Source organism: Petromyzon marinus, chromosome 3 (genome assembly GCF_048934315.1).
Source record: "Petromyzon marinus isolate PM22_M1 ecotype Great Lakes invasive population chromosome 3, UKy_Petmar_22M1.pri1.0, whole genome shotgun sequence".
Taxonomy (NCBI): Eukaryota; Metazoa; Chordata; class Hyperoartia; order Petromyzontiformes; family Petromyzontidae; genus Petromyzon; species Petromyzon marinus.
The window spans coordinates 3,765,146-3,782,203 of NC_133669.1; the positions used below are offsets into that span (position 1 = coordinate 3,765,146).

General features: G+C 47.5%; 1 protein-coding gene across 13 annotated transcripts in view; it reads left to right on the top strand.

Moving 5' to 3' along the window:
• The window catches only part of LOC116952022 (protein phosphatase 1 regulatory subunit 12A), a 108,431-nt gene that overhangs the window by 44,443 nt on the left and 46,930 nt on the right, over nucleotides 1-17,058 (top strand). For 9 of the 13 annotated variants that reach the window (XM_076072771.1, XM_076072763.1, XM_076072776.1 and 6 more), the window contains exons 4-12: nucleotides 1,468-1,627; nucleotides 2,297-2,441; nucleotides 3,026-3,100; nucleotides 7,605-7,684; nucleotides 9,259-9,386; nucleotides 11,121-11,383; nucleotides 12,314-12,424; nucleotides 13,104-13,427; nucleotides 14,679-14,815. In XM_076072771.1, the coding sequence (XP_075928886.1) occupies nucleotides 1,468-1,627; nucleotides 2,297-2,441; nucleotides 3,026-3,100; nucleotides 7,605-7,684; nucleotides 9,259-9,386; nucleotides 11,121-11,383; nucleotides 12,314-12,424; nucleotides 13,104-13,427; nucleotides 14,679-14,815 (1,423 nt within the window). Of the gene's footprint in view, nucleotides 1-1,467; nucleotides 1,628-2,296; nucleotides 2,442-3,025; nucleotides 3,101-7,604; nucleotides 7,685-9,258; nucleotides 9,387-11,120; nucleotides 11,384-12,065; nucleotides 12,120-12,313; nucleotides 12,425-13,103; nucleotides 13,428-14,678; nucleotides 14,816-17,058 lie in introns of all 13 variants that reach the window. The other 4 variants (XM_076072783.1, XM_076072778.1, XM_032971034.2 and 1 more) reach the window with 4 other exon arrangements.

Sequence of the window (17,058 nt, forward strand, 5' to 3'; positions counted from 1 at the left end):
CAGGTCTGCATTGAGTTTCTGGTGTTTTGGAATTCAAACATTTTTTTGATACCACGTATATTATATATAGTTTGTGATTTATTGTAATGTTACATCCTTTGTAATGATGAATCATTTGTCTCGGACAGCAGTGATCTCATGAGGCATATATTCATATGCACAATTCATACTTTGGTTATGGATACACTTAACTCAATAATTTTGGGTTCATTAAATCTAATGGATGAATTCAAAGACTTTATTTTTGCCAGGTGAGAGCTCGTTGAGACCATGTTGAGACCTCGTGTTTCTTGCAAGGGTGACTTGGGTTGACATTTGTGAGCACCACCGAGTGGTTAAGTTTTTGGAGTCGGTCTCTTGGAGACACTGGCCCCACACCATGGAAATGTGGAATTGTAACCGCTATCTGACGGCCAACAGCAGAGATAATACGAGGTCACTTTGACTTTTTGAATTTGACCCATTTGCACAGCTGTTGCAAAATGGATCGTTGCCTGTGTGTGTGTGCAAAACATTTATAATGGTTGATATATTTTATTATTGTACATAAATCACTGGCACGTCATTTATACTACATTTATGATACGCAGCACTTCTCTTCACGCAGTAACGTTCAAACATCGGGAGTGATTTTCACCCAACACTATTTTAGACGACACTTTTTCCAATAGAAATCACTCATGCTTGTTTGACAAGAGCACGGTTTCACTGCCGCAGTGAGACTATGTGATGACTTTGGAAAGCCAGTAACTATTGTATTTAAGTTCATGTGCTTTTATGTGCGCGCATGTGTGTGCAGGTAAGTATCCTTGACCAAGTTTCTTGTGTAAATACCATCACGAGGAAGACCAAGGTGGTCAGGCATGGTGCTGGCCATATCTCTCCTGTATGCAACACCAGCTTTAGTGTGTATGTGCAGTCTAATGCCTTAGTCCCCACAGCCAGTGGGAAATGTGCTGGCTATATGAGCCCTGTGTGCTTCTGGCAACCAGGGTCCGATCGGGTCGAACTGATCCCACGGTCTCGTAACCTGGCCCTCGGGCTGACTTTTAAACCGGACCTCGCGCTTAGAATCAGGTTGATCTCAGAACTAGCCATGTTTAACTTCCTGGCTGTAAATGAACCTACCGCTTAGAACATTAGATCAATCAATCTTTATTTTGTGCCATTATACGCCCCTCAATAGATAAGGCATCAGTGCACATTACAGCAGAACGGGAATGAACATCTCTTCCGCTAACCCCCACCCTCGAGCCATGTAAAGTGAAGGAGGTTGTGTAGGGGTCGGAGCGAACGGATCTGATGCCGCCAAAGCCTTATGGGTGATGAAACCAAGCAAATGTCTCGGCGCCTATTGCTGTTCCCCCTGCTTGAGTAAATGAGGCCCTTGTCACTATGGTTAGCAAAGCTGACCCAGGGTGTCTGTGTCTGTGTGTGTGTGCGTGCGCACGCCCAACTTGGGAGCAGGCGTAGACCAGGACGCGGCACGCAAGGAGGAGGAGCAGGTGATGATGCGCGACGCTCGCCAGTGGCTCAACAGTGGACGCATAGACGAAGTGCGGCACCCTAAGTCGGGCGGCACCGCTCTGCACGTGGCCGCCGCCAAGGGCTACATCGACGTCATCAAGTGAGCGCCCCCTGCGCTGCGGCCACGGCGGCCATGGGGTCCACTTGTTGCACTGGTGCAACGTTAGACGTCAGCGTGGCGGTTGGCGCACCGCGTGACGAACCCTGGCAGGCGACATTTCGATTCCTGGTCACGGCTTACATCAGCGGTGATGATATGAACTGGTCCAGGGCCTCCTCTAGGCTCGTAATCAGAATATTTATTCATACTGCAGGAGGAATCCGATGAGCTAATAATGCTCTTTTGCACAGATGTCCAGCCGGGGGTGGGTCAGGACGTTAGAAAAACAAACAATACAAAAACACGATAGGAGTGCAAAGTATAGTAAAGGTAAAGAGATCATCCAAAAACATACAAATAAAACTAAACCGTCCCCATCCTACCTGGCAAAGCCCACAGATACAGAAGCGACCTAATTATGCAAGCATCACTGCTGAGGAGACGAAGGTGTCCTGGGTGTGGTGCTAATAATAATAATAACAATACATTTTAATTTATCAAGCGCCCTTAAACAATCGTTCTCAGGGCGCTGGACCGCATCACCCGCCCCGCTCATCGTTCCCGGAGCCCGTCAGCCTTAATCGTTGCTCATTATTAGCACCTGTGTCCCCCGCCGACATCCTGTATGGCTGTAGGGGCATGTCTCTCTTTGCTTGCGTGGCCGCGTAGGCTGCTGCTGCAGGCGGGCTTCGACGTGAACGTGCGAGACAACGACGGCTGGACTCCGCTGCACGCCGCCGCGCACTGGGGCAAGGATGAGGCGTGCCGCGTGCTTGTCGAGAACTTCTGCAACATGGAGGCGCTCAACAAAGTGGTCGGTGGTCGGGCGCGCGGCGCCACTGCAGCACCGCGCACGTTGATTATTCGTCCGCGTTTATTTGTGTTGGATTCGATAAATGTGAGGGTCACTTTGTTGGATTACAAGTGGGTTATGTCCTCTGCCATTGGGACATTGTAAATATTTTGACTGCTGGCTCTCGGGGGGGGGGGTCACCGGCGAAGGTGAGTGGTCACCCGCGTTGTTTCGTTTTGAGCAGAATGGGGGGACACTTTGACATAATGGCACTCACTTGGGGTACAAAAAGTTACTGAATGCCCCATGGGCTGGTCACCCAGGTCCAGGTTAGCCCTGTGGGCTAAGTAGCCTCCAGCTCAGGCCCTTCATCTAAGAAGGGGGCCTGCGAGTTAAATTGTCACCCTCCTCGTCCCAGCTTCTCATTGACCCCCTGGAAACAGGGTTCTTAATTAAGTGTGTTAGCCCACATTGTCTCATGATGAGACATTCTGATGATACAATGGATGCCAGCTCGTAACTCGTTGGAATAGGAGACGCTTGAAGCTCACACTTGTCAGGTCTCACCACGCATTCCGCTGTCCGCGTGCCTTGTTGCGATGCAGGGGCAGACGGCGTTCGATGTGTCCGACGAAGACGTGCTCAGCTATTTGGAAGAGCTGCAAACGAAGCAGAAAACGGTACGTGGGTATGGCAGCCACCTTCTGCCCCCCCCCCCCTCTTTGGGGATAGGGTTAGGTTGGCTTGTCTTCTATACCCCCCCCTAGGGTTAGGTTGGCTTGTCTTCTATACCCCCCCCCCCTCTTTGGGGATAGGGTTAGGTTGGCTTGTCTTCTACAGTGAGGGAAAAAAGTATTTGATTCCCTGCTGAATTTGTACATTTGCCCACTGACAAAGAAATTATCAGTCTATAATTTTAATGGTAGGTTTATTTGAACAGTGAGAGACAGAATAACAACAACAACATCCAGAAAAAGGCATGTCAAAATGTTATATATTGATTTGTATTTTAATGAGGGAAATAAGTATTTGACCCCCGCTCAGTCAGAAAGATTTCTGGCTCCCAAGTGTCTTTTATACAGGTAACGAGCTGAGATTAGGAGCACACTCTTAAAGGGAGTGTTCCTAATCTCAGCTTGTTACCTGTATAAAAGACACCTGTCCACAGAAGCAATCAATCAGATTCCAAACTCTCCATCATGGCCAAGACCAAAGAGCTCTCCAAGGATGTCAGGGACAAGATTGTAGACCTACACAAGGCTGGAATGGGCTACAAGACCATTGCCAAGCTGCTTGGTAAGGTGACAACAGTTGGTGCGATTATTCGCAAATGGAAGAAACACAAAAGAACTGTCAATCTCCCTTGGCCTGGGGCTCCATGCAAGATCTCACCTCGTGGAGTTGCAATGATCATGAGAACGGTGAGGAATCAGCCCAGAACTACACGGGAAGATCTTGTCAATGATCTCAAGGCAGCTGGGACCATAGTCACCAAGAAAACAATTGGTACACACTACGCCGTGAAGGACTGAAATCCTGCAGCTCCCGCAAGGTCCCCCTGCTCAAGAAAGCACTAATACATGCCCGTCTGAAGTTTGCCAATGAACATCTGAATGATTCAGAGGACAACTGGGTGAAAGTGTTGTGGTCAGATGAGACCAAAATGGAGCTCTTTGGCATCAGCTCAACTCGCCGTGTTTGGAGGAGGAGGAATGCTGCCTATGACCCCAAGACCACCATCCCCACCGTCAAACATGGAGGTGGAAACATTATGCTTTGGGGGTGTTTTTCTGCTAAGGGGGCAGGACAACTTCACCTCATCAAAGGGACGATGGACGGGGCCATGTACCGTCAAATCGTGGGTGAGAACCTCCTTCCCTCAGCCAGGGCATTGAAAATGGGTCATGGATGGGTATTCCAGCATGACAATGACCCAAAACACACGGCCAAGGCAACAAAGGAGTGGCTCAAGAAGAAGCACATTAAGGTCCTGGAGTAGCCTAGCCAGTTTCCAGACCTTAATCCCATAGAAAATCTGTGGAGGGAGCTGAAGGTTCGAGTTGCCAAATGTCAGCCTCGAAACCTTAATGACTTGGAGAAGATCTGCAAAGAGGAGTGGGACAAAATCCCTCCTGAGATGTGTGCAAACCTGGTGGCCAACTATAAGAAACGTCTGACCTCTGTGATTGCCAACAAGGGTTTTGCCACCAATAACTAAGTCATGTTTTGCAGATGGGTCAAATACTTATTTCCCTCATTAAAATGCAAATCAATTTATAACATTTTTGACATGCGTTTTTCTGGATATTTAGTTGTTATTCTGTCTCTCACTGTTCAAATAAACCTACTATTAAAATTATAGACTGATCATTTCTTTGTCAGTGGGTAAATGTACAAAATCATCAGGGGATCAAATACTTTTTTCCCTCACTGTATACCCCCCCCCCTCTTTGGGGATAGGGTTAGGTTGGCTTGTCTTCTATACCCCCCTCTTTGGGGTTAGGGTTAGGTTGGCTTGTCTTCTATACCCCCCCCTCTTTGGGGTTAGGGTTAGGTTGGCTTGTCTTCTATACCCCCCCTTTTTGGGGTTAGGGTTAGGTTGGCTTGTCTTCTATACCCCCCCCCCCTCTTTGGGGTTAGGGTTAGGTTGGCTTGTCTTCTATACCCCCCCTCTTTGGGGTTAGGGTTAGGTTGGCTTGTCTTCTATACCCCCCCCTCTTTGGGGTTAGGGTTAGGTTGGCTTGTCTTCTATACCCCCCCCTCTTTGGGGATAGGGTTAGGTTGGCTTGTCTTCTATACCCCCCCCTCTTTGGGGTTAGGGTTAGGTTGGCTTGTCTTCTATACCCCCCCTCTTTGGGGTTAGGGTTAGGTTGGCTTGTCTTCTATACCCCCTCTGGGGTTAGGGTTAGGTTGGCTTGTCTTCTATACCCCCCTCTTTGGGGTTAGGGTTATGTTGGCTTGTCTTCTATACCCCCCTCTTTGGGGTTAGGGTTAGGTTGGCTTGTCTTCTATACCCCCCCCCCCTCTTTGTGGATAGGGTTAGGTTGGCTTGTCTTCTATACCCCCCCTCTTTGGGGTTAGGGTTAGGTTGGCTTGTCTTCTATACCCCCCTCTTTGGGGATAGGGTTAGGTTGGCTTGTCTTCTATACCCCCCTCTTTGGGGTTAGGGTTAGGTTGTCTTGTCTTCTATACCCCCCTCTTTGGGGTTAGGGTTAGGTTGGCTTGTCTTCTATACCCCCCCCCCCTCTTTGGGGTTAGGGTTAGGTTGGCTTGTCTTCTATACCCCCCTCTTTGGGGATAGGGTTAGGTTGGCTTGTCTTCTATACCCCCCTCTTTGGGGATAGGGTTAGGTTGGCTTGTCTTCTATACCCCCTCTTTGGGGATAGGGTTAGGTTGGCTTGTCTTCTATACCCCCCTCTTTGGGGTTAGGGTTAGGTTGGCTTGTCTTCTATACCCCCCCTCTTTGGGGTTAGGGTTAGGTTGGCTTGTCTTCTATACCCCCCCCCCCTCTCTTTGGGGATAGGGTTAGGTTGGCTTGTCTTCTATACCCCCTCTTTGGGGTTAGGGTTAGGTTGGCTTGTCTTCTATACCCCCCCCCCCCTTTTTGGGGTTAGGGTTAGGTTGGCTTGTCTTCTATACCCCCCCCCCCCTCTTTGGGGTTAGGGTTAGGTTGGCTTGTCTTCTATACCCCCCCTCTTTGGGGTTAGGGTTAGGTTGGCTTGTCTTCTATACCCCCCCCCCTCTTTGGGGTTAGGGTTAGGTTGGCTTGTCTTCTATACCCCCCCCCTCTTTGGGGATAGGGTTAGGTTGGCTTGTCTTCTATACCCCCCCCCTCTTTGGGGTTAGGGTTAGGTTGGCTTGTCTTCTATACCCCCCCCTCTTTGGGGTTAGGGTTAGGTTGGCTTGTCTTCTATACCCCCTCTGGGGTTAGGGTTAGGTTGGCTTGTCTTCTATACCCCCCTCTTTGGGGTTAGGGTTAGGTTGGCTTGTCTTCTATACCCCCCTCTTTGGGGTTAGGGTTAGGTTGGTTTGTCTTCTATACCCCCCCCCCCTCTTTGTGGATAGGGTTAGGTTGGCTTGTCTTCTATACCCCCCCTCTTTGGGGTTAGGGTTAGGTTGGCTTGTCTTCTATACCCCCCTCTTTGGGGATTGGGTTAGGTTGGCTTGTCTTCTATACCCCCCTCTTTGGGGTTAGGGTTAGGTTGTCTTGTCTTCTATATACCCCCCTCTTTGGGGTTAGGGTTGGTTGGCTTGTCTTCTATACCCCCCCCCCCCTCTTTGGGGTTAGGGTTAGGTTGGCTTGTCTTCTATACCCCCCTCTTTGGGGATAGGGTTAGGTTGGCTTGTCTTCTATACCCCCCTCTTTGGGGATAGGGTTAGGTTGGCTTGTCTTCTATACCCCCTCTTTGGGGATAGGGTTAGGTTGGCTTGTCTTCTATACCCCCCCCCCCCCTCTTTGGGGATAGGGTTAGGTTGGCTTGTCTTCTATACCCCCTCTTTGGGGTTAGGGTTAGGTTGGCTTGTCTTCTATACCCCCCCCCCTCTTTGGGGATAGGGTTAGGTTGGCTTGTTTTCTATACCCCCCCCCCAACGGTGCTCCTGCCCTCTTGCCAAATATGGCATTTTGAGATTTTGTACCATTTTCAATTTTGGTGTTTATACCGCCCCTCAAGTAACGATTGTTTACTTTGCTAAAGTTTTCAAAGGCGTGCACGCGGTACTCTTTTTCTAAACACCCTCTCCTTTAAAATGTGTACTTTAAATTGTTGATAATTGTGGAGAGAGTGTTATCAACATTTTAGTGCTTTTAAAATCCATGCATTGCATTTCATCTTCGCCACTAGCATATGGTTTGTACACTCGTGGCTGATGTTGATGAACAGGCCTGAATTCAGTGGTTAGCGGACTTCACTACGACCAATAACAGTGGCGAATATCTTAACCTGGTCCTGGGGCCTCCCCTTGGTCAACTTGGCCTTAAAGTAGTACCTGATGTGGTGTGTAAGCGTGAGCTATGGGGTGACAAAGTCGGCCGGGAGTGGTGCTGACCACCCCACCCGCTCATGTGCCGTGCCCGCCTTCATAGGTGCTCTCTAATAACACTTGGCCCTGCAGCCTGGAAGGCTATATACGGGGGGAATCATTATCTTTGTGTGTATGTGTACATGCTCTCTCTCGTCACAGATGAAGATCGAGAAGGAGAAGCAACCCATTAACAGCGAGATAATCGAGTCGAATGACACCAACTCCATCAAATCTAGAGGGTAAGGGTTTCGCGGTTGCCAAGCGCCTAACTTCCAGATGTATAAGCCTGCATGTTTAAACATGGAGTGGCATCCAACACGGAGTACAACCCTGATGAGTAGGGTGGTGCATCTAAGTCAAAGCAAAGACTACTCAATAATATCCAATAACATGCTCAGTCTTATTGACGATCAATCTCCTGCCTGTCTTTCGAATAACTGATACTTTTAAGATCAGAGCGCCTCTGAAGTCTCACATTGCTGTACATCTCAGAATTTGGTTTAATCACCGGTGACTGGAGCCTGAATTCAAGCTCAATTGTCTCATAATTCATGACTTGAGCAGGGTGATGAACACCTTAAGCCACCCAGTCGTCTACTTATATTATTGACAAAGCACTGTTCATATTCCGTCACTGGGAGTGTCGCTTCCTCGTTGATGATGCACTGACAATCACCGCGCATGTCCTGAGTGGAAAAAATAATTATTTGGTGGCGGAAGTGCCATTGATAGATGTAAATTCACGGGTGGAATGTGGCGGTGAAGCATTGAGCGGTGGAAGCAAATGATCCATGTACAAATAGAGGTTGAAGTTTGCTGTGTCGAAAAGGTCACTGTGTTTTGGAAAACATGTTGCCACTAAACATATAATAACATTGACAAAGCTATGCATGATTGGTTATGGAATCCCCTGGTCGCTCGCTGGTTATGACATGTACCATAAATTCTTAAGCCAAAGGGACGCGCATGGCATGACGATACTGTTTTATGTTTTTATTATTTTATTGTTTCCCTTCTACGTGACTTTACCGAAAGTATCAAGAATAAGAATGTGATGATACTTGTTGTATTTGATGGCAAATGAATGCAGTCATTGAATTGTAAAACATAAGCTGCTGTATATAACCATGTTGAAGTGAGCAATATTTTTTATGAGGCCATTATGTTCCATTTATGATTAGCTCCTCGCAAATGTTATATTCACAACAGTTCAAATTTTATCATTGGCACACACTACAGATCCCCAGACAAGCCGTGTGATCTGATGTGGCCAGGCCCCTTAAACATGAAGAACAGATAGAGATTTGTTTTTCCAATGTCTCTTCCAAGCCAGGCCCCAGATGGTATTCCGGCTGTAAGAGGAACATACCAATGGCTGCCTTTGCATACTAATTACTTTTTTTTTTAGTGCACAACTTATTTTGAAAGTTATGGGAGAAGAGAGGAATGCAATGTATCTAAGAAAGACAAACATCGAGTGGCAGGAATCGGTCTTGGGCATAGAAACAGAAGAAATCCTGATGTGTTTTCAGGTTATACCGCGTGGTGCTTGGTACGATGTCTGACGTTTCGCTGCAGTTGCTGGGCGCTTTGACCGTTTCCATACAGCACAACTGCAAAAACCTATGATAGTGCGAATAATTCTGGCCGCTGCATTTTCGATCATCTGGAGTGTGGGGCTCATCTTTTTGCGGAGGCCACCTGAGAATGTTGGCAGTGGCTCCTTGGCATAAGCCCACAATGATTGCAACCCAGTTAATGAACAGAGAGAGGGCCCCTACACTCCCCCCTTGGTGTCGGCTGTTGCGAGCAGGAAGGAGGGTGATGGTGAGAGCAAGCACGACGAGACGAGCAGTTCCAGCTCCGAGGAGGAGGACGACGAGGATGAGGAGGAGGACCAGGAGGGTTCTGAGGCCGAGTCGCAGCCCGAGAACCACACAGGTACAGCCGGTCGCGCAGACTCTGCCAAACGAGCTCTCAATACAGCTGTGGCCTCAACTACCATCTGAGCATTGTCATTGTCCACGAAGCTCATGGTCCACCCTAACTAGCATCCGCACAAACCATGGCATATGTGGATAACCCGATGCACTAATATAAAATAAGAAACTGTCCAGCGTGCGACTGTGGGTATCCAGAACACACCAAACAACATATAATGATCTACTGCCCGATCCACAAATACGAAGGAGACTTTGCAGCGATATATTTCGCTGCTCCTGACGCAGTTAGCTGGCTTCAACACCTCAATATGAAATTGTAGTTGATGCTCTGCATCTACATCAGCAGCCATACGGGAGAAAGAAATAAAGATTGTTATTGTCAAGGTTACAGATGTGATGCACACATTTTTCTGACATGACACTGGGAAACTTCCTTTGGTTTGGCTAATGTTTTTCTTAGCGTTGATTGGCTTTATTATACACGAGTGAGTCCTGTCTTTATGGTAATGTATTGTTAGCATATCGTTAGTTATATAGAGCGGTTTCAATGATGAATGTGGCAAGTTGTTTTTTTGCGCCTAAATACGAATATCCTTGCATCGTTGCAAAGGATATTAAAGTAATGCAGCGTGAATAGATTAAAGAGTGAAAGGAAATCGCCAATGGTCATCTGAGTGTGTTGGCAACTGCCCATACTTGATGCCTCCTGGCAGTCCCAACTGGCCCTGTTGCTGCTTTTTCATTTTATATAGAGAAAACCCCTGCCATACGTATTTCAAATTAGAACGTCAAACACAACGGGAATGTTTTTGAAGGGGATAAATGTATTTATTGCCATAAAAACATGTAATTAATTTTGCCTGTCTCTCTTACTCTGCTTCTCTCTTTTTCACTCTCACTGCTACTAGTGGTTCGTTATATTTCACTTCCTCCAGAGATTAACTCACTGCATACTTCTCCCGTGCTGTATCTCTCTCTGGTTATCTCATTCCGTATATCTCTGCTGCTCTCCCTTTCTGTTGCTCGTATTACATACCTCTCTCGTGCTGCCTTACAATTTCATCTTCTCTGCACTGAAATCATCTGTAGCAGTGCTGTTTTTCGAGTTGGTTGATGCGGGCCGATGCTCACCAGTGACACATTTGCTCATGATTTGTGACTAATGACCCATAACTGAGGCGCAACATGTGCGACAACCGCGGAGCATTCACTGGTGTGTTTGATTTTTTTAAAAGGAGGTAAAGTGTGATGTGAGCAGATTTCCTTTGCAATGTTATGCGGAGCACGCTAGTTGATGGGGAATTGTAACATTTTCTAAATGTACATTTAACAAAAAAAATTTGGAACTAAGTTTTTACATTTTGGAAAATGTGTGAAATGGGAATACAATAGAGGTTTCACTGCTTAACATGGACTAGAGCACAGCATTTGAGTGCTTCCTGTAATTTCTACCGGTGACGATAATATGACAATACTGACGTCATGGAATTGGTCATGCACATCAGTGGCAAAATGTATAATTGACCTGCCCTTAGCCTTCATCCTTCGGTCAACTTAGCCTTAATTGAGTAACCTGGTGCTGTCTACAACTACCCTGGCCTTAATTTCTGCTCACTCGCAAATCTAGTCCCCTTGGTCCACGCAGTTAACATTTAACCTTCATGCATACGATTACATATACGTACGTGACGTTAATTGTTTCTAAAAAGAAAATCTTATTTTTGACCTGCAGGGAAAAACCGGCCATCCGTCAAGGAGAACAACAACAACAACAAGGTGAACAACAACAACGAGGCGATGCCGGACAAGACGCCCGGCGTGACGCCCGCCGGGCCCGGCGTCCCCCCGACGTCGCGGGCGTCCTCGCACGGCCTCATTGTGCCGCCCTCTGCCCCCACGCAGACCACGCCCTCCCCGGCCCCGCTGACGGTGACGAACACCCAGCCGCCCGCGGCCGCCACCACCACCACCACCCCGACGTCGCCCTCCAGGAAGGTACGGGCCGGGATCCCGCTCGGCGCTGCCATTTTGCTTTAACAAAAAAATAATAATAATAGTTTCGTAGATGGCAAGAAGGTGTGTGGAAGAAGCCCTTCACCCAGCAGTTCATTGATGAATGGCATTACTTTAATGGAGCAGGTGACTCTGGGATAATCCCCGTTGCTTAGCTGGCGCTGCTCCTGAGTTGGTGTCTGGTTCCCAGACACTTGTGGTTGTAACATTAAAACTGGGTTCAAGTGTTGATCTGATGTCATCAGCCTGGTCACCAGATTGCACAGTAAAACTTCTTGTATTGAGTTTAGTTTGTCACGTAGTTTTCTATATTCAATCTCTTAAAAATGACACATTTAGATTTATTGCCATGCCACAAGCACACAATTTGGTTATAGGCCTTTTGAAGGGACTACATTTGAATTTATCAGCTTGTGCTGAGTTTTGAACGTCATCCTCACATTCTTCTAGGTACCCTTGGTTTTCCCCACTTGCGGTTAATGGAATTGGTCACACCACGAACCCTCTCCTGAAAAAGCCTTGAAGCTCTTCTCAATAAATCAAAGGGTCAGCCATTAAAGAAGGCACTTGGCCTTCAGTAGCACAACACCTTTTGCTTGTACTCCTTTTCTCTCGTCCTCCTCCCTCCGAGCCTCTTCAACTCCTCAAGTGTTTCTGCTTCCAGGAAGATGCCGATGTTGAAATGAATTACTGTATTCCTGTGTTGCATCCGAGTGTGGTATGTCTTGTTTCGTTTTATCTTTTTCTTCCGCCTCCTTTGTTGATTATTTTGCCTGTGCCTTGCCTGTACCTTTCTCTGTCTTTTGCTTTTCTTTCCCCTTTGTTCCGGGCGTTGTCCTCTCTGCCATCCCTCCGCGTGGCCCACGCTGCTGCCTGCCTGCCTGCCTGCGGCTGACCGTGTGGCGTGCGCAGCCTGAATTTGTAGCCGCCGCCACCTTGCCTGCAGTGGCACCGCTAGACCCGCTAACGTGGCGGCAGGGCCTGCGTAAAACCGGAATTCCGCTTGTGCCCCAGAAAGGGCAGGTAGTGGTGGCTCCTCTCTCCTTTAAATCCTCTTGTGTTTTGGAGTTTTTTTCCCACCTCCTCTCTCCTTTATATCCCCACAAATCCTCACGAGCCCATTAATCCCATCTCAGAAATTACCCGTGTGTGTGTGTGTGTTTGGTTTTGTGTGTTCCCAATACGTACAAAGTTAGATAATACATTGTTGAGCATAATGTCCACGTTTTACCTTGGCACTTTTATGACCCCTCTTTTGCAAATATTTCACTGACCTCCTGGCAGCCTTTAGACTTAATTTTCTTGTATAATACTTTATTTAAAATAAAAAATATATATATCTGTGCACCTCAAATCTATGAGATTTTTTTAAAACTCTTGACAACATTGCATAGTCCAAGTTGAAAGAACCGCAATGTTTTCATAAAAGGGGGTCAGTTGAAATATAAAGCCAAATAAAAATAGAGGAAATATCCCCAACTTGTTAAAGTAACCCACTCTACCCAGAATCCCTCGCTTCAGACGACTTCCCCCCCACCGCTAACCGTCGCGCATGCACGTACGCATGCGTCTGCTGTCGTTCACATGCGCCTCCTTACCCAGACCTCCTTAGCCACCCCCTCCACACCCTGTACCTGCTGTCCCTCGACTCACACCGACTCCCCCGGGTGTTTGTCCCCGCCCCCTCCCCACCCTCGCTCAGTTCCCGAGCTCGTTCCCGCGAGCCGGCGCGGGCGGCATCGCCGCAGGCGCCGCCGCTCCCAAGGAGGAGGAGAAGAAGACCGTGGACGTTGCGCCCCCTGCCAGCGCACCCGCCTCATGGCGCTCGGGCCTGCGCAAGACCGGTAGCTACGGCGCGCTGCCTGAGGCGGCGGCGGCGGCGGCGGCGGCGGGAGCGGCGGGAGCGGGCGAGCCGCCGCGTGACGCCCTCCGCGAGAGGGGCGACGTCACGCAGGCCGGCTCGGGGATCGCCCGCTCGGCCTCGAGCCCCCGGCTCACCACCACCGAGACGCGCGAACGCGAGAGGGTGAGTGTGTGTGTGTGCGAGTGCGTGCGTGCGTGCGTGCACGCTGGGCTCAACACTCGATCATCCTCGCAGCAGCAGCGGCTTTTGGGTAACCGTTGAACGAAGATGGTTAGTGCATCGTGCGCTTTCAGATTCGCTTCATGCGGGCGTCTGAAACGCTCTTCCTGATGATATTAGGATGGCGCTTGAGCTATGCACTTTTAAATCTAGATTCTAAACTTATTTCTTTAGAACTGCTTTTTGTGTTTAGTTTCTTCTGGACATCTGTAGTTTCTTCTGGACATCTGTGAAAAAGAGATGTATCGCTCATTGGATTCCTCCAGTATACATTTATATTCTGATTCTGATTGTTGTCCTTCCCCCGCACCTCCTGTGAGCACGGTTGGCTACGTATGGTGCGAAAAAAGTTCTACATGCATGCGTTCAGTTTCCGTATCGTTCGTGGTTCTTACGGTCACGAGCGGTGGTACAGAGGTTGCTATGCTGCCCTGGGTGTGAAGATCCTTTGATTTACTATTGAAAAATGCGATGTCATATGAAAGGAATGGAAGTATTGCACTGGAAGAAGCTGGTTTTCCACCAGCGTGTAGCGTGTAGCCCGTGCCGTGTACGTGTGATTTGCTGCAGTTGGCTGTTCATTGCATCACATCAAAAGGACAGGGTACTATTTTTATAGCTGCTACCCAACACGTACACACATGACCAAATTCACAATGGGTGCAATGTCATGGGTCTTTATATATAGGCCTTATCTAGGTATGTAGTTATTTACACGATCAAAAGGCAAATTTGTCTAGAATGCAATTACAATATTTTTAGATTTATGGAGCAGCGGAGGCATAATTGCATGTAAATATATAGTTGATCAAATATCTTCACGTGTCCCATGGATTGACTGATTCCTGCCGTATGAATGTGGAACGTTCAGTTGGATTGGCACGGGCTTAGTTGTGAACAATGCCCAAAAATACTGTTGCCCCCTCACTGGGTACAACAATGTGTATGTAAATAGGCACCACCACACACATGTATAGGAAAATAGGAATGGAGAGGGTAGGGTTTGTAGCTAGGGATACCAGTTCACTGCAACACTTTTTAATAAGCGTTCTGTTACACTGCTTCGCCACCTCTATGGTTAGAGCCTTTGGGAAGTGTGGAGACACATTGCCTTGGCCTTCACACATACCCACTGTGGCTTTGCTTTGTAAGCCTGGCAGCCCGCGCTCATTGTGTTGATCCCGGGGCGTGCAGGCGTTGCTGGCGCAGCCGGCAGGAGAAAGGGACAGCCTGGGCACGAAGCTCGCCCGCGTCCCTCCGACCATCAGCGACAACAAGTTCGCGTTCCCGCGCAAGCTTGGGACTGCCGCCCTGGAGGAGAAGGAGAATAGGTGGGGGAATTTTCATGTAACGGCAATATATATAAGCAAACACGGTTCTCTATCGCCACATGTGAATACGTATTTTTAGTCCCATCGGCCCTTTTCGCTTTTCAGACCAATATTATCCAGAATTTTGTGTAAGCAAATAAACTTTGGACCAGTTCTGACTGAAGGAATGAAACGATATCGATTTATATTTGGGGGGGGGGGGGAATGTTCTACTTTATGAGCTTTTTCCCCTTAATGATTCACAACCACATGTAATGAGTTTGTATTTATGTCGTCTTCCTCATCATCATCATCAGCCATGTGCAATCCATTGCAAGACGAAGGCTTCATAAATCTGCCACCACCTCTCAAGATGCTGCGATGTATTTTGCACCTGCACACAAACTGATGGAAGTGCTCCATCTCCGTGTCTGAGAAGTGTAACATTCCTTGGGTGCCACTCTAGTTAATTACTTTTGACCGGCAGCCGTCATTAGTGTGTTGCTTTTCGTTATCAAGTCCAGCTTTTCAAAAGAACTCCAACCTGCTCTCATCTGTCTCTTTTTTTTACATATTGTAATTTCGTTTCTGCCTTCAATAGCTGTCGACGATACAAAAACACTGCTGTGTTTGACAGAAAACTCAAATTCTGTATGTAAAAATATATATATGTGATTAACTTCCTGCTCGGTGGTGCTTTGCTTAGAGTACGTGAATTTCAATCGGAAGGTCAAATCTTAGTTGGGCATTCACCCGGCCATCTACCTACCTCTGCGTTTGATTATACGTGTACAGCTTTGTGGGAAATCGACCGTGATTGTGCTTTTGATTGTTTGACCCCTGCTGTGGGAATGATACATTTCCACCACCGTCTCACGGCCACCAATCCGATTGAACATCACCCTAAAAGGTCGCTTGCGCAGAGAAACAAAAACACCGATGTTTTACTTTTCATATCCTCGCTGGGTTCACTTTGTGGGTGGGATAGTGATCGGTAACAAGAACGAGGCCCCCCCCACCCCCCGTGGCTCTCCACTTGACTCTCTTGGTTTTTTTAATTTTCTCTGCCTTTGTTTAAAGTCCCATCGTTTTTATTCATGGAGGGAAACGGTGATGCGCATTGCCGGCCAGTGTATAAAAATAGCTCATTATTATTGTACACTTAGCCAGTGGAAAGCTTATATTTTGCATTGTGTTCTTTCACCGAGCCAAAGATTCCCAAACGTATTTATTTTAAGTGAGCAGCAACTTCAGTGTGCCAATAAAAGCACACATGCTGTAAATGTCCATTTTTTTAACAGAACTTGAATTGAGCTGTGTGACCAAACAAACTGTTAACTTGGCCGTAAGCGGTCAAAAGTAAACTCTTGTCGTGATATATAAAATGAGTACCACTTGTTGTAAGTCAACACTGGTGGTCCGTTACAGAGACTGGCTGAAGCCATGAGAACAGAAGCCAAAAAACACGCGAGTGTCGACTCATAACTTTAAGCCAGAGTATAATAAAAACTAAATAGCATTTCACTTGTGTTGCAGCACGCACTCCCCCCCCCCAACCCCAGATTCACTGTTTGAACCCAATTTAATCTTTACAAGAAAACAGCCAGCTGTGGATGTTGTACTTTAAGATTGACGTCCACGGGTACAAGGTGCTCATGTCTTCAGCTTAGCATGGGACACAAGGGGCCTCTGTGATTTCTCTTCCATTCTGCCTTATTCCATTGGTGCTTGCCAAAGTGAGGCAGGCTAGAGCGGGAGGATCCTTCTAGTGGGTCCATACCGGCAATGCTGCTCTTGCTTCTTGTTTGCTAAACTCTGGGCTCTTTCAGATGTATTTGACCTTCTATCCTAACAAGCGATCAATTCTGCATATTACAGGATTTTTTTTGTATACAGTAAAACCTTGGATTGCGAGTAACTTGGTCTGCGAGTGCTTTGCAAGACGAGCAACATTTGTAAATAAATATTAATTTGATAAACGAGCGAGGTCTTGAATACGAGTAGCACGTATACGCTTTGTCTGCCGAGCGTCACGTGATCACAACTGATATACGAGTGCTTTGATATACGAGTTCTTTGGATTACAAACACGTTTCCGGAACGAATTATGCTCGCAATCCAAGGTTTTACTGTATATCAAAATTAATTAATTGACAATCACATGCTAGATATGCTACGATAGCGACACTTGCCCAGAGGTGGCTCCTAATACAACCTGCGTTCAGTGTGTGTGTGTAGTCTTCTCATAGCGGAATTGTGTGTGT